The sequence below is a fragment of the Clarias gariepinus genome, chromosome 15 (genome assembly GCF_024256425.1).
Source record: "Clarias gariepinus isolate MV-2021 ecotype Netherlands chromosome 15, CGAR_prim_01v2, whole genome shotgun sequence".
Lineage (NCBI taxonomy): Eukaryota > Metazoa > Chordata > Actinopteri > Siluriformes > Clariidae > Clarias > Clarias gariepinus.
The window spans coordinates 6,433,055-6,460,263 of NC_071114.1; the positions used below are offsets into that span (position 1 = coordinate 6,433,055).

The 27,209-nt window shown below is 41.5% G+C and overlaps 1 protein-coding gene across 1 annotated transcript in view; it reads left to right on the plus strand.

The window, feature by feature from the left end:
* Positions 1–27,209, plus strand: part of diaph3 (diaphanous-related formin 3) — a 373,414-nt gene that overhangs the window by 248,281 nt on the left and 97,924 nt on the right. Inside the window, exons 22-24 of the mRNA XM_053513323.1 lie at positions 1,727–1,856; positions 16,772–16,896; positions 26,575–26,739. Of these exons, the coding sequence (XP_053369298.1) occupies positions 1,727–1,856; positions 16,772–16,896; positions 26,575–26,739 (420 nt within the window). The remainder of the gene's footprint in view (positions 1–1,726; positions 1,857–16,771; positions 16,897–26,574; positions 26,740–27,209) is intronic.

Below are 27,209 nucleotides of genomic sequence, written 5' to 3' on the forward strand. Positions count from 1 at the left end.
CTGTGCCTGGGACACGAACTTAAAAAAAAAAAAAAAAAAAAAAACATATATATGTATTATAAATTCTACCTGCCTGCTTTTCTTTTCCTGTTTAGCCAGCGAGATTTGCGGATGCCTAAATGCAGCACTTTTCTCCACACTTTTTTTTTCTCAAAGTAATGGAGAGATTTGTCTTCCCTGACAAACGAGTGCAGAAAGAGAGGCAGCGAGACAGCTGTGTCATTTCCGACAGACGGAGAGTAACAAAACCAGCGTGCCATACCCCCCGCCTTTCAAGTCGCTTGCCCGAGGACTCGTCCTGATGTTCTTTTTCCCTCTGCTTGTGTTTTTTTTTTTTTTTGTTATTTATTTGTTCGTTCAAGGAAGTTTTACGTCAGACAGGATTTTCTTTGCTCCGCGTTTAGTCATCAGACATGTATCGGAGGTGTCCCCGCGTCTTGCTTTGACACCGTTTTCTCACGGGAACGTTCAGAATTCCTATTGATGGATTTCTTGAACTGTCAAGTGTTCAAAATTTGCTGCTCAGAAAGCTGGTGTTTGGTTAATGCCCGGAAGTCAGCTATTATAGAGAACAAAACTCCAAATGGAAAAAGAGACAAAGAACAATTTTTATTATTATTATTATTATTATTATTATTATTATTATTATTATTATTATTATTATTATTAAATTAGCCAGCAAACGAAAATGATTAGAAACGATTTGCGTCTTTTTTATTTTTAATTTTTTTGGTTTGGTTTGGTTAGTTTTTTTCCTAATAGAAGATAAATAAATGACGTTTTATTTAAGCTTCCTCCCAACCAATATAAAGAAATCCCACGTCTCAGAAAATCACACGTCTGAGCTTTTGTAACTTTTGTGCTATCACTCCAATAATACACTCTTTGTACTTTTTTTTTTCCTCCAGCCCTCAGTGAGGCATCTCGCCCTCTACAAAGTTCTATATTCATAGAAGAGTAATCATGTTTAACATTGAAAACATCTTGTGTTTTCCATCTAGCTGCAATTTCAGAGCGTGCTATCAAATTAACTTGTCAAAGACAAAAGGAGGCTGTCAGCGATGACTTTATCCAAGATATTCTCTCTCTCTCTCTCTCTCTCTCTCTCTCTCTCTCTCTCTCTCCCTTATTCCATCTTTATGCCAGCCTGTTTTCATGTTGAGATGTAAATATTTCCTGCTGAATTGAGAGGCAGCGTGTAATTCGTCCTTCTGTCCGCGTTACACCATCTATTTTGAAAGTGCGTCTCCGGTTCGACAGATGCATTGTCAAAATTTTAAGACTTCAAAGAAAAAAATATAGATTTTCCAAAGTAAAAAGTTAATTATGCGTACCATGGAGTCAATCCTCGAATGGCGCATTTTGCTATTCAGACCTCAGACCTCTACTCAGACGTCAGTAAAGGATGATCCTCACCTCAAGGGCAGCTTACAGGCAGATGTGTTTACACTGTTGGAAAAAAAAAAACACCCAGTCTCAGACACTTCTACTCCAAACTCAGAAGTGTGAATCACGTCAATCAGTTTAAGCATGTGCGAAACCCCTGACAACAATCGCGCGTCACTTCTCCCCAATAATCTTTTTCGACTTAAGTTCAAGCTAATTATTTTCCCGACATAAAACCAGACCGATTTTTGTGTTGAGGATCAAAGGTGTGTTTAGGATGAAAGAAAGGAATCTTGAATCTTTAATGAAATCTTTTTTTTTTTTTTTCCCTCTCCGTCAGTTAAAAGACACCAAGTCGGCCGATCAGATCTCCACGCTGCTTCACTTCCTAGCTGAGGTGTGTGAGGAGAAATTCCCAGACGTTCTCAAATTCGTCGACGAATTTCAACACGTGGACCGAGCCAGCAGAGGTACACACACACACACACACACACACACGCTTACTGTAAGATCAGAAACAACAACAAAAGAAATCAGAAAAATTCCCCACACAAACTTTAGGAAATCTAACTACTCAGCAGTAGGCTGTTTTGCAAATGCAGTGTAAGAAATGTGCTGCGTGAAGCTGTGCTTTGTGTGAAAATAAGTGTTGTTTGTGGTGATGGTGCTGTTTTGTGTGTGTGTGTGTGTTTCTTTTTTGGCAGTCCTGGTGCCAGTCACCATCTGCTTTAACTCCGTTATCTCTAATACTCGGTAGGTTTGTTTAAAGCAGGTTGAACTCATGGCAGTTCTACCAAAAAAATGAATTTCTACGAGGGATGTTCGAGTCAAGCCGGGACTGGAAAACACTTACGAGAGTACAAACTTCCTTTATTTCTCTATATAATCCTTTTCTCAGTACGCCGCAGCCATGATTGGACCACATGTCTGAAACGCCGGCCTCCCAGGAACTCCTTTAACGGTCCAAACATGTGGAAATGGCTTGGAGCGAGGTCAGGACTGTACGGGGGATGTGGTGATAACTCCCAGCCGAGTTCCTGTAGTGTGCGAGTGGTGTTGGTGAACGATTGTGTGTATGGATGTTCTACTCACAGTGGACTCGGCGCCACCTCGCCCTGGATCATCATTCATGGCCAAGAGTCTCATCACTGTACTGTGCTTGAAATGTTCAGTTTTACGCCTTTATTTACCAGGAATTTCATTCCGAGTCCCGGCTTGACTTTGAAACTGTGACGCTTACAAAACCACAATACAAATCGAATCGCTCCTACTGTACTGTAGGTGTCGTGATGATACCGTATCGGCTGGTCCCTGGAGAATCCCATCACTAATTGCAAGCTTTCGTTTATTAACGAACATCACGCATTTCGAAGGCTTATGGTCAGATTTAACGATTTTAAGATTTTACAGTTCCTGCTGCAAAACTGTTAAAAAGCACTTACATCCGAGACTCAACTTCATAAACTTTAGAGGAACATCACGTCAATAATATGATGCCTTAGGATTTCTTATTTTCTTTTTTTCTTCCGAAGATCTGGTTAGTATTAGATCATAGGGAGCTGTTCAGGTTCATGTTTCTATGGAAACAATAATGTGTCAAAACAACAATGTTAATATTAACCTGTTAATTTAAAACCCTGTACAGTATAGTTCTGGTTGTCACAGAACTCTATGTGCTGTTATGGAAAAGCAATGCACAGTTTCTGACTAATCAGATTTAGGAATTAATTCTTATGTGCCATTTATATAAATTTAGCTTTTATTTCTTTATTTTTTTAAATAATTCAATAATTTGACAGCAGTCAGTCAGATAAGATCGAAGCCAGGTTTCGTCAAACCCGAGACGATTTTCTAGCTTATCTAATAAGACATTCTGGTCTATGAGATCAAACGCAGACCATAATATTAAAATCTCACAATGCATATCAAAGAGATACATCTGTGTGAATAATTTATTAATACTTTAATAAGGCCTAAATCTGGAGTGGAATATTGCATGTACGTGAATCTTGCGTAAGTATGAGCTGTCCTGTACTGTTTTCGTTGTCATTTCACCAGTCCTCACATGCCATTTAGCTCCCTGAACACCTTCCGAGGAAAGCACAGAGCGTCCGTTCGTATATGAGATCACGTAAACCTTTGAACAGGTTCGCGGTGCTGTGATTGACAGAAGAAGTAATAACAAGAGAATCCCTCATATTCAGAAAGCCCAGGCGGTTTTGCTCACGTGGCTCCCGAGTCACCGATGATGGATTCGGCATCGACAAAAATGAAGGCGTCTGAGATATTATGGGAAATATTTATCTGGGGGATTTAAAAAAAAATTATGGAAAATATTATGAAGCTCAAAGAAGAGCAATTGGTTTTGGAGATGAAGGTTCTGGAACAGTTCTTGCAAGAACATTATCGTCAAGTGCGCTTGCAAAACCCATCTAGCACCGTGATGAAACTGTCTCTCATGAAGACCTTTCCAGGAAAGCAAGACCAAAACTCACCTCTGCTGCAGAGGAGAAGTTCATTAAGAGTTACCAGGCTGTTGGAAATCACCAGCACCTCGGATTAGAGCCGTTGTGAAGTCCTTACAGAGCTTCATAAGTAGCAGGAACATCTCAATATCAACTGTTCAAAGGAAATTATTGTATATTTTAAACACCTTCATTATTGCTTCACAATGTGGAAAGAGGTTGAGATCAGGAACGACCAGAGAATTCGAAGGGGTGTCCAAACTTTTGACTGGTAGCCTGGATACGTTACTGCTTTAAGGACGTTGTTATATAATCTGGCATGATCTAGATCCTATCAGGATACAGTGTCCCGTGAAATAAGACACATCTCTGTCATTACTAATGTGTTTGTTTTTGGTGTAATCTGTAGAGATTTAGACAGAAGAGAGAGAGACAGAGGGAGTGTGTGAGAGCAGGTTGGCTTGCGCAGCTGGTGTGTTGCTGTGTTTGTTTTTTTTTTCCTCCTGTCTCGAGCGCCAGCTGACGTGCCATCACTGGTGATCCTCCACGGCTTCAGCGCTGCGCAGCGAGCCAGAATACACCGAGTTCATCATCCTTCCATTCCAAAAACATGCTGTCTGTTGACTAGAACCACACCAGAGCGATCTGTCTGTCTTTTTGTTCGCCGTCGTCTTCTCTTCATCTGTGCATGTCTGTCCGTCTGTCTAACCTCCTGCCTGTCTGTCAGTCCACATCAGACGCAATCCTTCCATGTGTCCATCCAGACGCATCGCAAACTTTTATCCATCAATCAGTTTATATCAAAATGGTGTAGTCATTTGTCCGTATACTGTATTTATCCATCTATACATCCTCAGCAAAAACATTTATCCATCCACCGATCCATTCGTCCACAGCGGAACCAGTTACCCATCTATCATCCATTCACAAAGGAACCATTTATCAATCCATCCACGTATCATTTATCCACCCATTTAGCTATTCATCTATCTCAAATACAACCATCCATTTATTCAGAGTGGAATCATCAGTCCATCCATCCCTCTACAGCAGAACCATCCATTTCATCCATCCATCCATCCATCCCTCCATTTATCCGAAGCAAAACCATTTATTTATCCATACATCAAGCACATCTGCAATGAAAACATTAATCTCCATCTATCAGTCCACAGCAGAACAATGTTTTCCCTTCATTACTTTCTGTTTATTCATCAATCTATGGCAGACCTTTGTATCCATCCATCCATCCATCCATCCATCCATGACAAAACCAAAAAATCCATCCAATCCATCCACGTATCATTCTTCCACCTATTAAGCTATTTATCAGTCTATCAATCCATCCATCTACAACTGAACCATTTATTCATCCATTCATTGATCTATCCAGCTACAGTATTATCCATCAACTTATTTAGCTGTTTATCCATCTGCAATTCCTTATTTTCCCTATTAACAGCAGAACTTTGTATCCATCCATCCATCCATCCATCTATCCAGACCAAAACCATTTATTCATTCCCCCATGTTTATATCCACCCATTCATTTATCCACAGTAGAACAATTCATCTGTCATCCATTCAAAAAATAAACATTCATTCATTCGTCAATTCATTCAGCCATTAAGTTATCCATCGGTCTTAAATAGAATGATCCATCCATCCATCCATCCATCTACAGCAGAACCATTTATTCATCCATGCACCAATCCATCCAGCTATCATCCATCCACTAATTCAGCTGTTGATCCATCTGCAATTCCGTATTTTCCCTGTCTACAGCAAAACTTTCATTCATCCATCCATCCATTCAAAGACGAACCATTTATTTACAGTATTGATCCATCCATACCGCCACCTAATCACTCACTCACTTATATATCAATCCATCTATTCATCCATCCATATATCCAGAGCAGAAACATTTATTCATCCACCCATTTTTTATATCCACCCATCCATCTATCCACAGTAAAACAATTTATCTGTCATCCATCCTTCCACAGCAGAACTATTTATAATTCACAGTATTTACACAATTTCTCTTTGGGATTAATACAAACTCCATCCAGCCATCCATCCATATCAGGTCCATTTACCCTTTTATCTATCCATTCACATCAAGCTTTTCCATCCATCCATCTCTTGCTCTCATTTTAATTCTATGTAAATTCTAATTCTCTCTCTCTCTCTCTCTCTCTCTCTCTCTCTCTCTCTTTATACAGCATCTTGTTTGAACTGTCATACGGCAAGCATCACTGTTTATTTGTTTACTGTGAACCACATATACTGTACAAACGTTGCATTATTTGAAACGGACAGAGATAAGTCTATTGTGTGTGTGTGTTAGAGTTGGTCAGAGTGGGGGTGCCGGAGTGACAGTAGTGCCGTGTTGGGTCACATTGCTCCCGGCGATCCCAGAAGCAAAGAAATGACAACAGCGAAACTGTCTCACAGCATCAGTGCATCCTTCACAAGACCGGGAGAACCGGATCGGGTTCGGCTGGGAGACGCGGTCACCGGGAACCCATCCGTCATTCCTCCGCTCAGGCTTTTTGGCTGGCTCATCAGGACGAGCTCGGCCGCGTCTGTGAAACCGCGTGTGGTGCGTGTTAGATAGAGTGGCAGTGTTCATTAGTAACACCGTGTCTCCTTTTTAATTAGGGCCCAGCTCATTTAGTGTTGTCTCTGGGTGGAATAGTCATTGGTAATTAATCACGGCCGGGCCCCATGCCACCGTATTAATAAACAGAGCATTAGGTGTGGAGGGACTCGTAAGGGGCTCTTGGGACTTGTAGTTTTTGCTTGCCTCATGCACTTAAGAGTACTTCCTACTTTGTTTCTTTTAAAATAAATAATTTAGTGCGGTTATGGAGGTATGCAGAACTACCGCAGCCATTTTCCCCCGGTGTTGAACTCGGTGTTGTTGTTTTTTTTTTTTTTACCTTCATTTGCTCCTTAAATTCCTCCACTCCACACTCCCATCCCCTCTCTATCTCCTTCTCTAATGGCCTATCTGTGTTCTCTCCCACTCTTCCACATTTCATTAATAGCTCCCACTCTGGCATCCCTCATCAAATCGGTCGGCATTATGGGCAACACGTTCCCCGCCGCCGCCCTCGCCCCCCAAAAGAGGCCTGTGCGAGAAGTCTAATCGCGTTACTCTATTACAGTTATTTCCATCTATTATCCCGACTCTCCCTCTCCTCAGCCACCGTCTTCCCCCGTCAGATAGAGTGGCTCAGACGTCTGTATTGTTAGAGAGAGAGAAGCGGGGACGTTTTTAATTAATTACTCGCCCGCTAAACAGTAGTGTCCTGCGTTCAGCTCCCACAAAAGGTACGATCAGTTGGGTAATCGTCTTCCAACTTCATCTAGCGATATACCATGCGCGCGACCCGGACGCCGGATTCCCCCCCCCCTTCCCCCGCCCTTCCTCGCGCCTTGACGATCTCATCACGCGTTTGTTACTACCACACAATTCTTAGATTCATTGTTGACGTACTGTACGCTCACTTAAATACGAAGGAAACGGGCCCTATTCTGGAAACACTCATACAGCACAGAGACCAGACCAGACACGGATCAGCGCCGCGAAGGATGCAGCGAAGTACGGAGGTTTCTAAAGTAGCAAATAAAATAAAATCAGCACTGTTGTTAAAAGACTAACTGCTTCCTACGAGACACGAGAAGCCAGCCAACTCCATCTTTTCAAACTATGCCGCACTCTATTCTCCCAATAAATACGCTGACATCGTCCCTCCCACGATAGGCTACTTGGAGGAGAGAGAGAAAAAGAGAGCGGATGCCGTCGTCCATCCTTGCCATCCAAAGAGCACAGGATTTTCTTTTTTTTTTTTCGCTCTTGGCTGACGACTGCGTGGCATCGCCGGTGATTGGCACTCGCAATCTCCCAACAGGAGCGCGGGCGCTTTTTCTGTTACGCTATAGAGCCGTGCAACTCGCACTATGTAAATCCTCCTTTTTTTTAATTTTATTATTTTTGCAAAAATGTTTTCAATGTTGTAAACACACCTGCGACAGGAATGCATCGAGATCACGGTAATTATCCAGACGGATAATTTTCTGCCTTAAAAAGGTGTAAAGACACCCCTTTGACCTTGTGATGACATTTAATCAGACGTTTTCCTAACGTTTTCTTTTTTAAATCCGTGTTTTTCACACTGTAAGCATCCTAATGTTTAAAATCAAATATGATTTCGTCTGATTTCTAAACATCCTCCTGTTTAGCCGTCTAATATTAGCGTCTGCGTGCGCTCCGCAGATGCTTCATATCTCTCTCTCTACCTTTCCGCTCCCTTTCTCACCCCTTCTCTGTCTGCGTCCTCTGCTCTCACTCTCTCTCTCACACAGACTCTCACACACACACACCGTCCCTCCTTCAAGCCCTTCTCCTCTCCCTTTCCTCGTTCGCTCCATCAGAGGGAGCTAGAGGTCGCGTGATAGCAGAGAAGTCCTCAAGTCTTCCGTGTTTTTCCGAAAGCCAAACTCACTTCTTCCCCCGCTGCCATGCCAACAGCACGTAGCGTGGAGGATGCTTAATGTGTTAATGCTCCCTGATCTCGCACCATATAGCGCAGCCTCCATCTTCTCTATTTAATTCACACGCCGGAGATGCCAATCCTGTATGCGTCCGGGTCGGACAAGGCAAAGAAGAATGATAATAATTGCTACGAGACACTTTGTTTATCTTAGGTTTATCCTCTGTTAAAATTTAAGAGAGCGGGCGGGGTTTCCATAACCGCCTTTGTCTATGTTAGAAGTCTCTTCTTTATAGTTTTAATTAACAGGACACACAAACCACAAGGCCATGACAGGAATCTAAAATGTAAAGCAAGCATATGGTCGAACAGACCAAACGAGCCAGAAGCAAACTCGATAATTACGCGTATATGTGAAAACAGAAAGACAAAAAAATTATATCATCCTATATACTAATGATTCAAGACTTACAGGAGAAGTGCTTGTCCAGAAAATGTGCCCTGAGATACTGTATAATCAGTCTTGTGAGATGGTTTGCTGCTCAGCTTAGGATTCCGGCTGAGACAGATCGTCAAGGTCTAGCTCCGAGGATTTGAGCCAGCATTCAGGATTTACACCACTTACTTCCCAAGTTTGTTCAAAAACTACCTGATTAACAAAAAGATTGTGTTTGGCGGAACCTTCCGTTCTCCGTCACTTCCTGATGGGAAATTATGTATCAGTGATCCGCGGCCTTTCGACCCACAGATGCCCACAAACACACACCGCCTCTGCTCTGAGCCATAAATACAACAGCAGCTCAGAACATAGTGTAAAGACCTCGGCCCCTGCGTGGACTCGGTGTTGACCTTTTGTTGATAGAGTACTGTTAGCCTTGCTGGAGTTTTATCTCCTCTTCTTCTACCTCCTCGTCTTTTCAAAAGAATTATCGGTAACCTACAAAGGTAAGTGAAGGGGTGACTATTAATTAAACACAAGGGTAAGTCAAAAATGATCCACGCTGAGGGTGTACCTGGTGTCGAAACCACTTGCAGAAGAGCGTGAAAACAGGAGCGTTTGGATATCCGCAGAGAAAAGGTTTCTTAATAAGGATCGTAACTGGTGACGAGACACAAATTCGTCCCTTCGAGCCTGAGGGTTAAATGGAAACGTCCTCAGTCGCCGTCTGGAAAAACCTAAAAAGTCGACCATCAGCTGGGAAAATTCATCAACGGTTTTCCGGAGGGCCAGTAGTGGAACATTATCAAGAAAAAAAGGTTCAACAATCATCAGCGCTCGTTACAGTGAGACGCTTATTGAGGAGCTGAAGCCCAAAACTTTAACAAACCTTCGGTTTGAGGTGTTAAAGCATCCTTGCTATAGTCCTCATCTCGCTCGCTGATGAAGAAGTGAAGGCAGCGGTGCATTCATGGCTCGCAGCTCAGCCTAAAACTTTGGGGGAATACGAAAGCCTGTTGACAGATGGACAAAGCGTATTAAAAAAGCAAGAATATTATGTCGAAAAGATTATGTATTTGTCTTTTTAAAAAGTTATTTCAGATTGAAATAAATTCAGGAAAATGTGCGGAAAATTGTTCGACTCAGGTAAAAACCATGGAATTCCAGTGCAGATAGAGTAAAATCTCATTTCATTTCAAACACATTGAGTGGTGGTGTGGCAACAATTGAATTTATTAATAGTGATTGATATTAAAACTAATTTTTAAAGTAACAGTTTGATCTAATCTGGCTTATTTTATTTGGTGGTCCAGTTTACATTAAATAAATTACACCCTATTTATAATTTCTTAAAATAAGTTAAATTAAATTTCATAACAAACCAGATTTGTTCCTCTGGTAGAAATAGAATAATTTCCTAAAAACTAGCGAAATTCTCTGCCAATAGTACAAGCCATTATTTACTTGCGATTTTAGTACCATTTGACTGGAAAAATAAAAGTTATAGTCTAGATAAGAAATATTTTAGGTTTTGCTAGATTCAAGAATATTTCACTTGCTAAGATCTTATTTTTTTTAAGCAAATAAGCTTAGGAATCCTATCTAGATTGTCTTTCAGATTGCCCTTTTCGACCTCCTGCCATCACCTTAAGATTTATGTCAGTATAGGATGTAAGATTTTGGAATTGTGCCCTTGTTGCACTTCCTCCTCCACTGTGCAGGAGCACTTCCTCAGCTCCCAGCTGCAAGTCATTACACATTTACGGTTCATGATTGTGTACTAAACTGCAGTAATGCTCACCGAACAGCCCTACTGCTGAGCGCCATGGTTTCCCCAGAGGTTTTGAGGAACGTGACTTTGGGGAGTATGGTTGCACGTCGGCATGGCGGCAGCTCCTGTTCTACCACATCCCGAAGGAGGCTGGTTTTAAGGACGCCCCTGAACCCGTGTTCATTATTATGCTGAAATCAGGCGTTATAAAATGTCCAAAGTCTGATTGGCGCTTGATGAAGACACCCATTCCACACATCATTACACCACCACCTTACCAGAGACGCTTGATATATTGACCCGAGGCATTTTGGTCTGATGGATTCACGCTATTGACCCTTAGCCCACCATCGCGACGTGTTTCCGCTATTGAAGCCCATCTGCCTCAAGCCTGTGCGTTCTGAGAGGCTTTTCCACTAACCACTTAAAGCAATCTGTCCGTTCTCCTTTAACCTCTCTCATTAGCGAGGCGTTTCCACCCACCGAACCAATTCTGCATAAACTCTAGAGACTCTGGTATTTGAGAAATCCCACAAGATGAGCGGTATCTTAAACACTCCATCCAGTCCATCTGGCACCAGCCATGCTGTGAGGAAAGTATCTACTGACTGTATGTTTTGTTACACAGATTCCGTTCTGCATAATTTTGGTAAATTGATCTGTACGCGCAGATTACTGCAAAATCTGCAAAGCCCAAGAAGCAGCAGCATTGTGTATATAAGAGGTCTTTGTTCGTTTAAAGCTTAGGCACAACTTTGCAAGCGACAAGAACAGTGCCAGGTGCAAATTAAACGCGATCACTATAAACCATGAGCACGATCTGCGCTTGACGCATTTATAAACGCATTTAAAGTCATCTGTATGAAGCGTGAAAAGATCCGCTTCCGTTTTAACCGGAGTTCAAACTTGTGCCAGGAGTTAATTAATCAGTGTTGTGATGGATGCATCGGTTTTCATCACCTACATGGTGACTCCAGGAGAAGTCAGGCACAGTAAAGAGTTTGATTCTGCAGACTGATTAATCCAACTCTTGTGCATAATTTCACACAACCCAAGAGATCACAATTGCAGAAAAATCAATCGATACTCCAGGCGTAGTGGTTAGCCCGGTGGTCCCGCACCTCCAGGATCAAGGGCTTTATCCCGACTTCGGGTCTGTGTGCGAAGGAGTCTGCATGTTCTCCCAGTGTTTAGAATGAAGCCTGGACGAGATGCCGGTCTATTGTAGAGCACCGTGGACACATTTATGCAAAATTACGGGCAATTCATCATAGCTCGTTTATCTGCATGCTTTTGGAAAGTGTGAGGAAACCACATTTAGGGTTTGCCCCTGAGTTAGTGGTATCAGAAGGTCGGACGTTCAACACCAGCTTCACCATGTCGACACTGCTGGGCCCTTGAGCCAAGGCCCTTAACCCTATTTGCTCCAGGCGGGTCGTATCATTGCTGAGCGTGCACTCAGACCTTAGCTTTGTGTGTTCCTGGGGTGTGCAAACAATAGAACTTCTTCTCTTCTTCTTCTTTTGGAAGAAACCCACATGCCTAAGATTTAAAGCACTTCGTTATTATAGACGGTAATTATTTTTCTTTGCTTACGTTTGTTCGGATCATTGTATCCATATAAATCTCTAAGAAAGAACAGATATCAAGTACACAGACATAAAACTGAAATGAGCTTGGAAAAGTTTCTATCTTTAAGCTACATCTTACGCACACACACATATGCATGCATACTGTACATGTTTAAATCCATACGTACATACGTGCCCTCCACTGAGAGTCGTTTGGTATCCATGCATGTGTCCTATGAACTCTCGGACCGCTAGGATGCCCCCTTGGCCCGCCTCCTTCTCTCTTTCTCTCTCTTTCTGTCTCTCTCTTACTCTGCGCTTCCCTGCCTCCTCTGTGCTCAGCAACCCTCGCTGGCTTCAGCATGCTAATCTCACCGTGGCCTCGAGGAGGAAGGCAAGGATGCCACGGCACGTCTTTGTTTCATGTGCAAAGGCGCTCGCTGTTCCGCGTCGGCTTTAAAGCTCTTTAGCGACTGTTTCCGGAGTTTGCCAATACAACAGCTCTAAATAGATGCAGCCCTGATGAAACAAGCGCCGAATGTTTACGTCGAATTCGAAATGAAGTGAACCGGCGTGTATTTCCTCTACCTTGAGTTTGTGACTGAAGTGTTTATCAAGGTGATCTATTTCGAGGTGTTTGTGTGTCTGATGAAAGGATGTTTTTTTTCCTTCTTGTAAGTTATTTATGTCCTTTATCTGGGCTGTGTGTGTGTGTGTGTGGGAATGCAGATGTTGTAATATATTTAATTAGGCCGGGTGTGGTACACTAATGCACAACTTGTGCTTTGTGAAAATCTATACTGCCTAATGAAACATGACAAACAAGCACCAAACTCACATTCTCAAGCTGTCACACTTTTACTTGTGTGTGTGTGTGCGCGCGCAACTTGTAGCCATATGTTTTTTATTTATTTATTTAATTTTTCTTAATAGTTCTGGCGAACACCAGACCTGAGATCGAGATTAGATGGAGTGATGATGTGCCGGGTATCGGCACGGCTTTGATACAGTCGTCCAGCACAACCTCGAGCGTGATGTTGCTTTCATACAGCAGTTCTACAAACACTGTTTAGTATAAATAGATTGATTTGTTTCTTTATTTAACCCCTTGTTGTTGCTTTGCCAACACACACATTCTTCTGCGACAGGTGGAACCAGAGCTGAAAACAAACAGTTAGTGTAATTAACCGGGATGAAAGCAGTCCATCCTGATACTATGTAGCCAAAAGGTGGGAAGTATAAACCACAGATCTCGTAACTTCTACTTTATATTTTCACTAATTCCTTTTAAGAAACATCAGCAACATTTAACTTTCAGGTTTTCTTGTTAAATCCCAAAAAGCGTTAAATAGAAAGCGTTTGCGCTGTATAGGATGTTACAGGCCCTTGTTCCACACACAAAGTAGTGCCCTTGATCCGAGGTTAGACAGGGATTTGGGATTCAGCCTTGTACTAGAAGCTAGTTAGCTTTAATATGACAACATTCAGATTTTTTTGGTTTTGAATCCGGGTTTCGGCAGGCAGCTGCTCTCTCCTCAGTACTGCAGAACGTACTGTATACGCTCTAGTAATTAATCATTATAAGTAAATATTATTATTATTATTATGGTTATTATAAGCAAGTGTTAAAGTTAACAACTGCACGACATAAGTAGACCCCACTTAGATTTATGAAACATCCATTCACCAAAATGTGTTACTATTATTATGAGAACAATATACACATCTTAAAACATGCTGAGACATTAAAATTCCAGAAATTTCTGATTTCCAAGGAGGACTGATTGTATGTCCACATATCTCAGTCCAAGGTCAAAACAAGCATGTATTAAATCAGAGACAGAGAGACTGCCAGGATGATGATCAAGGACATTTTAACAATCCCTGTTTACAGTTTATTAAACCGAGCGCATCAATTAAGTAATCTGTGCTCTTTAATTATTGATCCATGCTCTCATTAACTTTATTAATCTCATAAATTATTAATCTGTGGGCACTGTTTATTAATCCAAAGGAAAAGAAGAACCCGGAACAGAATCTCTATCATGCGGTTCGATCAAGGCCGATCGAGGCCTCACCTTGATGTAGAGTCACGTTCAGTGACGGTGCCGTAGGGTACGACATTACACAAGGCCTACAGCATAGACTCGATGCAGAAACATAAATCAGCCCTTTTGTCTGTTGTTCTCTTGTCTGATTAGCCTCGTTCAGATTAACTTACCCGAAAACCGGTTTCTGCCGCTGCGAAGTTAATGTAAACCACCTAAAAAAAAAAATATATATATATATATATATATATATATATATATATATAATATATATATATTTTTTTGTATTCTCTATAGTTGTCGCTGGGACAAGGAAATTCATAATTACATTTAATTTTTTTTGTTTTGTTTTCTACCAAGATCATCTTTGATTGAAATTCGATAAATTCTTTTTTATCAATTTGGTCAAAAAGCTCATTCATTATGAATTTTTTTTTACAGTAAAAAACACGCTCATACATGCAGACTTTTTTTATGTCTGTTTTTTTTAATGTAACTTAGCTGTAAGCTTTATTATCTATGTTAGCTCAAGTTGGCTTAATTAGCGGTCAGTTGTTGTGGAGCCATCGAGGGAAGGTCAGCTCTGTCTAGCTATAAGCTAAGTTAGTAGGGAATTAGACCTCCTACAGTGAGTTCGCACTGGATTAACATTACAAGCTAGACAAGTGTTTAACTACGTCCTAACTTACGATCGTAAGTACCCACAAAATGACATTTCATCAACTTACGTGTCCTTACCTCACTCTCGGGTGGATTCGTAGTGCTGGGGCTGGGTGAATGAGATGCAGCTGTGCCTTTTGTCCCGGAGGCGTCCCGGGGAACATCTCTGATCGTCCTGAACACGGCTTTTTATCGTCCCCCGGGGCGACAGGATGCCTTCAGTCTCGAGTCTTGCCTAGTCTTACCTTAAACTCCCGATCGTGCCTGACATAAGTGAAGCCCGGCGCCGTCTTCTCCTGTCGTTGCCCCCGAGTTTGAACGTGTCCTATATTCTCAACGGTTTTCCGTATGCTTGTTGGAGCTAAACAGAAACTCATTATTACAGTATGAAATCGGAGCTTCATGCCTACGCAGATTTGTAACTGTAATGACTCCCAAATTAGCAGCACAACAGTGTAAAAGAAAAGTGGAAAAGTGTTCGCCTTGTTGTCCAGGACGTGTGTATCGGGTCAAATCCCAACGGTGCCACCGTGAACCCCTCCGACTTGGGAGCCGAGGTTTCCAAAACCACCTGAGGTTTTTCCAGCTTCGTGTTTAAGCCGTTGGACCGAAGGACGCGAGGTTAAATCCCTCCATTGCCCAATCTGTTACCGCCGGGGCCCTCGAGCGAGGCCCTAAACCTTCAATCGCTCAGTCGTGTATAAAATGAGATAAATCTCTGGATGAGGGAGCCTGCCAGATCTAAAAACCGTCAGCACGTTCAGTTTCGCAGCCGTCATATGGATCGATCAGGGACAAAATGGTACACGATGGTAAAAGGACTGGCATGTCTGAGTGAACTCGAATCTCTAATCTGTGAGCTCCTTTTCCTTCCTTTATCATCATCATTCTCCTCCTCTTCACTGTGTAGGGGGGCAGCCAGCATGCTCAAGGGCCTAAAAAAAAAAAAAAAGTTTTATATCTGTTTCCTAATTGTTCTTAATGGTGTTTTTAACTGCTTACATAATATTTATATCCATTGGGATAGAGTTTTGCTTGATTATCCTCTGCTTAGATGGATATAATGTACAGGGTGTTAATTTCCCCGACGTACACAGGCTATCGGGACACGCTTCTGTATTATATTTTATATTGCACCGTGTGCATATTAAAAGCTAAGCTGCGTTTCTTTTTTTCTTATTCTTTTTGTATTTATTTGACTTGAATCTGAAAAAAAAAAAAGACATGCTTTTTAAAGCTTCACTTGGTCCTTAATGCTTGGACGGTTTTACAGTAGCATGGTTATCATACATACACTTACACACACACAGCTGGATGTCTGTCATATGGTACGTAGCGTGATGCACATGATCGTCGTACTGTATTAATATCTTAATCTAATCCAATAATGCATAAAATTAGGATAAAACGTGCTCGTCTAGAGAAGGTGTGAAGTTGGGTTACTGAAGCTCCTGAGATGTGTTTTTCTCCCTCCAGCTGATGATTCTTTTTGCATACGAGACCTTTTCATGATGGTCGCGTCCTTGAAATTCTTGATAAGATTTTAATAGGTTTAGGTGTGAAATTATTCCTCTTTTTTTCTTTTCCCTGTGAAGTCTGAACTTCGGTCGCGTTTCATCCTTTTTATATTTAGTCCAGCCGGTGGTTTCTCACCGTGATCAGTTCACGCGTAACAATGCTCCAGTTATAATCGCTACCTGTGTGTTTGGCGCCAGTCAGTAAAGTGTGTTTAGTGGTCGCACGTCTCTCTCTCTTTCTCTCTCTCTCTCGTCCATTTAGAAAAAACGGAAATTAGTTACCAGATCTGCTTTTTTTCCCCTTCAAGCTAATTATGCTGCTCACATTTATGTCATTTCTCCGTATTGCTGCTTCCTGATAAACACATCGCGTGTGTTTGTGTTTGTTCGTGTTTGTGTTTGTGTTTAGTCTCGGCGGAGAACCTGGAGAAGAGTTTGAAGCAGATGGAGAAGCAGCTGCTGCAGCTGGAGAAAGATCTGGACACCTTCAGCTCTCCTGACAACCGAGATGACATGTTCCACCGCAAGATGGCCATATCCTTTATTTTACGTCCTCACACAAATACACACACACACATGCACATGTGGATGGTTCCATATACCAACCACACATTTTATTCGCACAACCTTTTCACTGCATGCACACACACACACTCACTTTTTAATCAGAGCTCAGGTCTCCGTTTGTAAGACTGGCTGTGTGTCTTAATTATTAACCACAAATGTCAGCAGGTCATGCTTCAGGCTTCAAGCAGGTGTGTGTGTGTGTGTGTGTGCGAGCTCAATGATGGAGTTTCACACCGCATTTCCATTCTGCATCCATCCTCGCTTTCTGTCTTCCTCTACTTTTCACACTCGGTGCCTGAGGTGCTTCTCTGCTCGAGCACCTCTTTGGCTTCCCTGTTTACTCGCGTCTGACGTTTTTCTTTTTCTTTTTTCTTTTTTTTTTTTTACTTTTTTCTTGATGAAGAACTTGCTGCATTATTATTACTTCCCTTATCTCGCCGTGCCACGTACGCATATCAACACCTCAAGGACGTTTCTATCTAGATACCGCTTAATTCTCATTAACATATTTCTTTTTTTTTTTTTTTCCGTGGTGCGGTGTTGATTCTGTGCTGCTGGATCCTGATACCTGCGCTCCTACCCTCCGGTCTTCTCTAAGCTCCTCTCTCTCTCTCTCTCTCTCTCTCTCTGACTTGACTGGACAAGGAGGCAGTCAGGGGAGATCATTATCCTGCATGGGCTGTGTGTCTGTGTGTATGATTGTGTGATTGATGCACTCCTGGTGTTTCCTGTTGAAATCTTGCACGGAGGCCCTTCAGCCCGGAGTTTCTCAGCACGCGCGCTACCGACGGGTACGATGAAGCACCGAGGCTTTTTTTTTGTGCGGCTGCTGTTTAACGAACGCATCAAAAAAACACATCAGGCCGCCCCTGGGATCGGTCTTTCCCGATATGACGATAGGTCGTGGACATCGACACAGTGTTCCTGCGGTCATACTTCAGGGTCTCCACTTCTGCTGGCATGGAGTACGCTAGCAGTCAGCGCAGATACGTTTCTGATTCCACAGCAGATGGCGAGCTAGCAGGTGTGCAGGTGTTTGAATTGCTAATAAAACTGAAGGATCTTCCACACATCATTTTCTCTACTCAATTCAACTTAATGAATTATTTCACCCCCCTCCTTAAACGTGTTAGAACATACAACCCATCACGTACAGGACGAACTCACAATGTGTGTGATTTGAGTCATGCATACAGTATTTCATATATCAATAAGCTACGGTATCGTGTCCGGTCGCTGAGACGTGGCCAGTCTCTCCGATTTTGTTTACGAGGAGCGCGCCTCAGGGAAAACTCTTTTTTAGAATAATTAAAAGAGGATTCTGTGTTGTAGTGAGAGAGAGAGAGAGAGAGAGAGAGAGGAAACCCTCAGACTTATTTCATTTCCACACCAGAATTTCCCTGCTACTTCTAAAAATACCTTCGCCAGCAGCATGGTTTTATAGCGAAAAAAATAAATAAATGCATGGGTTTTTTATCACAAATGGGAGCCAGCTACGGATTGTGTTCATTAAAACTGTGTTTAGGATTAAAATGTGCCCGGCCCTGTTAAAGGATCAAGAAGATAAGGTATTTAACAACCGATAAAATCTGATTTATATCTTCTACCGCACACTTTCGACCATAGCACAAAACTAAGCTGACTTGCTATAAAAGTGTCACATACCTGTAGATAAAGAGTAGTTTTCACAGGTCTAAAACAGTTTGTCAGTTAGCTTCATTTTGGACCAAGTGGTGACATTTGTTTCGTTTTTTTAGTTAAGTTAAGTCAAGTAGGCTCTTATTGTTATTTCAACCATGTAAAGTTTAGTAGACAGTAAAACGAAACAACGTTCCTCCAGGACCTTGGTGCTACATACAACATACATTTATAAAAATTAACTAGCTAACTTGGAAACCTAATGAGCTGACTAGCTGAGACAAGACAATGTAAATTTACAATATAAATTAACAAAAATTAACTAGCTAACTTAGAAACCTGATTAGCTGAGACAAAACGGTTTGACAAGACAACGTAAATTTACAACACAAATTAACAAAGAGTAACAAGCTAACTAAGAAACCTACAATAATTAGCTGACTAGCTGAGACAAGACTGATTGACAAGACAACATAAATTTACAATATAAATTAACAAAAATGAACTAGCTAGCTTAGGAACCTAATTAGCTGACTAGCTAAGACAATACTGATTGACAAGACAACAAAAATATACAAAACAATTTACAAAAATGAACTAGCTAGCTTAGGAACCTAATTAGCTGACTAGCTAAGACAATACTGATTGACAAGACAACAAAAATATACAAAACAATTTACAAAAATGAACTAGCTAGCTTAGAAACCTAATTAGCTGACTAGCTAAGACAAGACTGATTGACAAGACAACATAAATTTACAATATAAATTAACAAAAATGAACTAGCTAGCTTAGATACCTAATTAGCTGACTAGCTAAGACAATACTGATTGACAAGACAACATAAATATACAAAAAAAAATGTACAAAAATTAACTAGCAAACTAAGAAACCCGATTAGCTGAGACAAGACGGATTGACATTTTAAGTCAACAGAAAAAAACTCTCTTAGTTTTATACAAAAGTGCAGCGTCACACCCCATGGGGTCAAATCCCGGCGGCATGAGGACAACCCAAAACCCAAAAAGGTGGTTTTAACGGACAAAGAAGCATGGAATTATAGCTTCAAGTTTATATACCAGTTGTCTCATGTGATCAGAGTAGATGCGGTTCTATAAGGACGTGCTCTCTGCAGCTCAAGTTCTAGCAAAGTGTTTTATGGGCCTTATATATATATATATATGTATACAGTAATCCAATAATTATGAACCTGGAAGTACTGTAGCATAACCTCCAAGCCTCCTTGCCTGACGTCACCTAATTGACCAAGTAATAATAATATAGTACATTAATGAATATTCAATAATATCACTTGATTGATTGCTGAATTAATTAATGAATACTTGAGCATTAATTTTAATTATCTTTTATTCCGCTTGACCTGGACAGGTGTTCGGGTCAAGCCTATCCCAGGAGACCTCGTCTCATTTGGTTGGATGACCAAAATATTTTAACACCCCTGCTTTTGGTTTGCCCCCCACCCACACACCCACTCCCCTCTCTCACTTATTTTATTTTACTTTTTTCCGTGTAAAGGATTAATTTTCACGTTTTACTGTCTCATCTCTTCTCTCATTCCGAGTGGTATTGGCGCTAATGTGTGTGTCAGACTCAGTCCCAGGAGCTGTCCAGCACATGTCGGCGTTCATTACGGAATAGATGAGTGCTTCATCCTGCGTGTGTGTGTGTGTGTGTGTGTGTGTGTGTGTGTAAGTGTGTGAGCATACACACAAGTGTGGCTCCGTCAAGTTATGTAGGTGTTCTGACATGCTCCGACACTAATGTGTCACTGATCCGTGTGTGTTTGGGTTTGTTTGGTTACCGCCGAAGTGGAGGATGTTGGTTTCATAAGTTGTGTGTGTGTGTGTGTGTGTGTGTGTGTGTGTGTGTGTGTGTGGCACTTGAAAGTCCTGCAGTAAGAGAAGGAGTGAGAGCTTTAGGATTTGGCAGGTGGTGGGAGTTTGAGGTTGTGTGTGTGAGATGTGATGTGAGTGAAACTAGCAGGAGTGTGTGTGTGCTGCTGTGTAAAGGTGTGTGGTCAGTGTGTGGGGAGCAGTAAGAGGAACGGTTGCTATTATTAAACCCGACTAATGAGCGATGATCGCATCACTGATGCTGACAAGTCAGATAGTTTTTTTTTTTTTTTTTTTTGACTTGTACTACTTTTTTATTTTACAGACCTGTCATATTCTCTCTCTCTCTCTCTCTCTCTCTCTCTCTCTCTCTTTTTCTCTTTTTCTCAAAGTCCACATCGGCTCACATTGCTATGTCGTTGTTAACATAGTCTCCATCCACCCTCTTTCTCTCTCTCTCTCTCTCTCTTTCTCTCTCTTGCTTCATAGACCTAATGAAGTCTCCCATGCAGAAAAGCACACACACACTTTTCATTAAGCGAGTAATTCCCCGGTGTTGTTCATCACATCAGTGATGCGGCGGCGCGAGCAGATGTTTCGCTTTGTAAACCAGACCGCAACAGCGCAGGTGGACTCCGTCAGCAGAAAAGTTCTGTCATCGGGACACCCTCAAGATGCCGAGGAGCGCCCGGAGAACGCACAGCGAGCCACCGTCAGCGGCTTCTCCGTACCACCACCACCACCGTCATGAGTCAAAAAAATAAAATAAAAAAAATGATCCATTGTAAAGAAAAGTCTACTTAGACATCAGGGCTCTCATTGCTGTTGAAGAAGGTTTATTGTACAGTAACTTACCACCGATTCAGGCTTTGGAAAAATAAGTTCGTAAGAACGTCAAAAAAAAAAAAATCGAGGTTTGAAGATCGAGGCTGTAGAGGTGCAGATAATTTTTTTGTGTCGTAAGCAAATAAGTGAATGCAGAGTGTGTTAGTTTAACCGCATGTTGCATTGCGAGACGGAAATGTCGTTCATGTTAGCCTTGTTTCAGTGAAAGTTCAACCCTGAATTTGGGTGATCCGTATCCCGGTGGCTCGGTTTACTTCCTACAGTATATCCGTCCTGGTTTTCTCCCTCTGCATCCTTAACGCTTTTAAATAATCAAGGCTTTTTTTCTTAAGTAGTGTTGGTGTACGTTGGTGGTTAAGTTGAACAGGGTGATCAAAAAGGCCTCGAATGTTTTGTAATAACTCTCACTGTAATGAAGCAATCTAAAGCAAAAAAATAAATAAAAATACGCTATGTACTGATGTGTACACGCTATGGACTTTTGATTGTGTTAAGCTGCTTTGTGATAATGTAAATCGTTAAAAGCGCTATACAAATAAAATTGAATTGAATTGAATTGAATACTGTACCTTGACGTACAGTATGTGGAATCGATTGCATTACATGCAATGCTGGAAGAGATCATCTGTTTTCTTGTCCTCGACAAGAACATATGGACAATTTCTGGCCCTTCCTTCGAGCGTACCCCAAAGGACGGAGTCTGGTAGTGTGAGATCCGGCGACCGTGGTGGCCAAAGCCCCTTCGAAATTACACCGCTGGGGAAAGAAGGACTCGATTTTTGTCTTGTTTCTTGCCTATGTGCAACACATTTCTCCATATTGTTGAAAGTGACCTGTTTGGTAACTCATGTTCAACCATGAGCTCCGTATGCTGAGAAGCACATTGTGCGTTGTTTTGTTCGATTTCCTTTCGAGTTATCACAGAATATTTGGGTTTTCGCGTCTTATGAGTGAATCACCCTGTCCTGTTTAAGTTTAGAACAGTTTGAATCATCTATTACAAAAAGAATTCGGGTTAAACAATTCATCGCAGTGTAACCCTCGTCCGAGGCGAACTTCCGGACGGGTCTCCGAAGCGCTACTGACAACCAGACGAGATGATAGCACAATGAATCGAGTCGAAGCAGGAATCATTAAGTGGAGAAAACAAAAAAAGAAAGCTGACAGTGAGTTATGTCTAAACCAAGAATCACAAACGGAAACAAGCTGGTGTAGCGTCGAGGTTAAACTCACATCAGCTTGCTATAAATTAAGAGACTTACCCGTAGGCTAATGTATAAACAAGCGTAAAAGTCAACGCAACCTACAACCCCGAGCGAGAGGTCTAATTCCTCTCTTGACCGGAGAAGGTCGTGAACTCTTCATGATGTTTGCCGCTCCACGATCAAATCCTTCACCGATTACGACGGCGAGATGTCCGGGCCGACCGAGAGACCGCGTGTACCAAGGGTCACGGCTGGAGGCCTGCGTGTGCAGTTACTCGGTGTTACAGAGCTTCACGGCCACGAGACGAGTCGAACAGAGAGAGACGCTCCTGTCAAAAACATTTCACCCCGCAGCCAGCCACAAATCATGAGCGGCACGCTGCGTATCATAAGTACAGCTCGCACTCACTTAAACACTCCACTGAGGCTTCTCTCTCTCTCTCTCTCTCTCTCTTTCTCTTTCTCTCTCTCTGTCTCTGTCTCTTTCTTTCTCTCAGTCTCACACACACACCAGTTTTGATGAGCTGTGAGATGTGCTGTCACCGAGAGAGGGACCAGTGCACCAAACAAGATTAATATTTAAGACAACATTAAAGTCAGAGAATATTTGCAGTACCACTTGAAGAAAAAAAAAAAAAAACACATCCTGAACTTGGAGTTAGACTTCGACTTCCACTTCATTTTTGTTTTGAAGGAAAGCAGGCTGCTCTATATATATATATATATATATATATATATATATATATATATATATATATATATATATATTCAGAAAAAAAAAGATCATAAATGGAGACCTCTTAAACGCTTGGTGAAGTTGCATGATAAAAAATTCTGAGTTAAGTTTAATAGACAATGATGAGGAGTCACAGGGTTGGGACTAAACACCTGCGTGTCCATAAGAAAACCACGTTAGTGAGCATAAAGATTGGACAACGGAAAAAGATCATGTGGTCCGATTGAGTCCAGATTGAGCCTGTTCCAGAGCGATGGCCGTGTCAGGGTAAGAAAGGAAGCGCATGATGCTATTCAAGCCTTTGGAGGCAGTGTGTTGCTTCAGTCGCTCAGGTCTGGACTCAGCGGTGTCTATGAAGTCGGCTGATGACCAGGTTATCACATATATGGAGTTTTTCGTCCCTGATGGCACGGCCATTTGTGAAAGTCTGGTTCTGTTGGCCTGAGGAATCACTTTCACACATGGACTGACCACCATTTGTAGATTTACATTTAGGCATTTGGCGGACTTACAAAAGTGCTTAAGTTTAAATAAAACCTTTAATTATCATTTATAAACCAGTAAACTGGTGACACAATCATGGGCACCCAAGCCAATGCAGCTGACAGAATAAAAAAATGCGATAGAAAAGCACCAGAGCTCAGCGCGCCACCACAACCTGTCGCGTCTGGGACTCAGCAGGTGAAGAGCCCAAGGCCATTGAAATTCCAGCCTCCAAAATCCCCAGATCTCAATCTGACCGAGCACCCATGGGATGCCCCAGACAAAGAAGTCTAAGCCATGTGTATTTATTTATTTATTTATTTATTTATTCATACACACACACACACACTCTCGCACATGGATTCGTTCTTTTAAATTCTTACAAAGTATATCCGAGAGAAGAGATGCAACAGTTTGCCAATATTTCATATGACTCGAGGCACCAGTGATTTGAAATGCAAAGCTCGTGTATTCTAATTTGAAGCAAGTTTAATAACACTGATGCCTGATGTATTGAATACTAACGGGCTTTCGTGTTCAAGTCTTTAGTGTCTATCTATCTATCTATCTATCTATCTATCCGTCTGTCTGTCTGTGCTTTTCTGATTCATGCTCATCTCGCATGCTTACCTTTCTTTTTTTTTGTTTTAAAGTCTGTGACGTTAGCGAGAAATCTACATTTTAGCCTCTGACATTGAAACGTACACAGATTTTTTTTTGGTTTGTTTGTTTGTTTTTGTTTGTTTGTTTGTTTTTCCCCCTCTTTTGTTTCATTTTTTCCTCATTCTCTTTCTGTTTCTTTTCCCCAGCTGCCCATCGATTTCTCTCCATCTGTACCTTTATGTGGACAGCTTCCCATTCGGTCGCTCCTCTTGTGAGAGGAAAACTTTGATCTACTTCAAAGATTTTTTTTTTTTTAAAACCCATAACCCCCCTCACTCCCTCCCCCAAGTCAGTTCTCTGTTTTTTATCCTACTGTTTTTGAGGTAATAAAGCAGTGTGTCTGTGTCTCTGTTTCTGTGTGTGTGTGTGTGCGTGCGTGTGTGTGTGTGTGAGAGAGAGAGAGAGAGAGAGAGAGAGAGAGGAAGAGAGCGTACACAAGATCAATTGGCTTTTAAATGTGTCCAATGGCACTTAATAACTGCTGTAAGTAGATGCAGAGCGGCGAAAAAGTAAAGCTTTACAGCTACTTTGATTTATTTGGTTTGTTATAAACGTTCGTAACGTAATCCGCAGTACATCAGCTTGACCAGATATTAGCAGTGGATATCATTCAACTCTGCTGTTAAGAGTAGTTACGTACCGTACGTACAAGTCTACAGTGACATCTTAATTAGGGTCGGGCCGCTTCAAAGACGAACTCATAGTAGAACTGATTAAATACAACTTTTAAAAGATTTTCGTCTCATAACATTTCATTTCTCAAATAAACACAGGACAAAGCTTATTTATAACTGAGACGGAACATGGACAATACCACTGCCGCTGACACGCACGTCATTTCATTTCACACTTTCAATCATACCGCTGCTGTCAGACCCACACATCAGATTTTAACCCCTTTAAATGTTTGTGTTTATACCTCACAGTTTACATTTACATTGTGCACATTCTGTAAATCCTTCATGGTGGCACGCTGGCTTAGATGTTCTCACTGTGGTCTCGCACTTTCAGGGTCCAGGTTCGATTCCCGAGTCGTGTTGTGTCTGTGTGCATGGACTGTGCATGTTCTCCCCGGGCTTGGTGGGTTTTTCTCCGAGAGTCCAGAGACGTGCAGATTAACTTAATTCCCGTTGTGTACTGTATGTGTGTTTCTCCTGCGATGGATTGGCTCCCCATCCAGGGTGTGTACCCCATCACCCCATCACGTGCCCTACGTTTCCTGGGATAGACCCCTGTGACCCTGAATACAGAATAAAGTGGTATAGATGATTGAGAGTGAGAGAGTAAATCCTGTGAACTGATGTTTATATATATATATATATATATATATATATATATATATATATATATATATATATATGTATAAAGAAAAAAAACTTTATTATATTTTAATATTTTAACGCTACAATTATTGCTATAATGATATTATGATTATGTTAAATTAATATACTATACATCATATTTTTTTTCTCTGAAGTGTGTATAATTTTGGCTGAATCTGGCTTTCTATTTGAATTCTATTTTCTTTTGTAAATTTGGCAATTCTATTTCAAGTTTATTTATATCATCTAGTGGAATTATTATTATTATTATTATTATTATTATTATTATGCAGTCAGTCATATAAGCATTTCATAATAGTGTGTGTGGTTTTCCATGTGATTTTGTGTTTTATTCCTCTCGTATCAAAGTCATGTCTTTTTTTTTTTTAATAAGTAAACCATAACAAATTTTTCATCCATCGTTATTCATGTTGTGAGTTCACTTTGTGTTATGTGTTCGTTAACATCAATCACCATTGACTCTCACACTGCCCTCTCTTTATTCTTTCTCTAATGGTTGGCACGTACCTCCAGGGTCGAGGGTTTCGATTCCCGCCTTGGGTCTGTGTGCCTTCCCCCCTGTGCTTGGTGGGTTTTCCACAGGGTACTACAGTTTCCTCCCACAATCCAAAGACGCATTCGGCTAATTGGCATTTTCCAAATTTCCCCAGAGTCTCCCCCAGCTCGTGACTCGAGTCCCATCGGATACGCTCCACATTTTCCACAAACACATTTCCCTTTAGGTCAGAGCTGCTTCCGCAGAAAGTGAATCAGAATCGGACGTTCAGCCGCACTGTGATTTAAATTCTGTTAATGCGTGTTCATATTCTTGGTTCTGCATTCTCCAACACACATATACACACTCTCTTTCTCTCTAATCCTTAACTACACATCCTCACAGCTTTGCCACTCACGCGAGGGAGCAGTACCAGAAACTGGTCGTCATGCACAGCAACATGAGCACGCTGTTCCAGAACATGTTGGAGTACTTCGCCATCGACCCCAAGAAGACGTCCGTGGAGGAGCTCTTCACAGACCTGAGTAACTTCAGAGCCATGTTTGTGGTGAGCAGTCCAGCTTCGTGTTTGTGCATGATGATGATGATGACGACGATGATGATTGCTTAGCTTAGCATTCAGGCCTTTTAATGCACATCCTTAATGAGCTGCAACTTAAATCTTGCACACCTTAAACGGATCAGAAGTTAATTAAGAGGATTAGCGCAAGTTTGATCACCGGCTTACAGTGTCTGCTTTAAATGCAGATTTATAATGAACGAAATAATAATCTAAATAAATGTTTAGTCACAATAATAAGTTAGTTAGTAAGGAAGGAATGGATCATACTGTATATATTATCATGCACTATACATTCAAAAGGAGAGTGTTGAACATCCCATTCCAGACACATGGACGTTGCGTCCTTTTCTGTTGTCACAATGACCTCCATTCTTCTGGATTTTTGGAGCGTGACAGTGGGGATTTGTGTTCATTGAGCTACAAGAGCATTAGAGAGGTCAGGCAATGATGTTGGA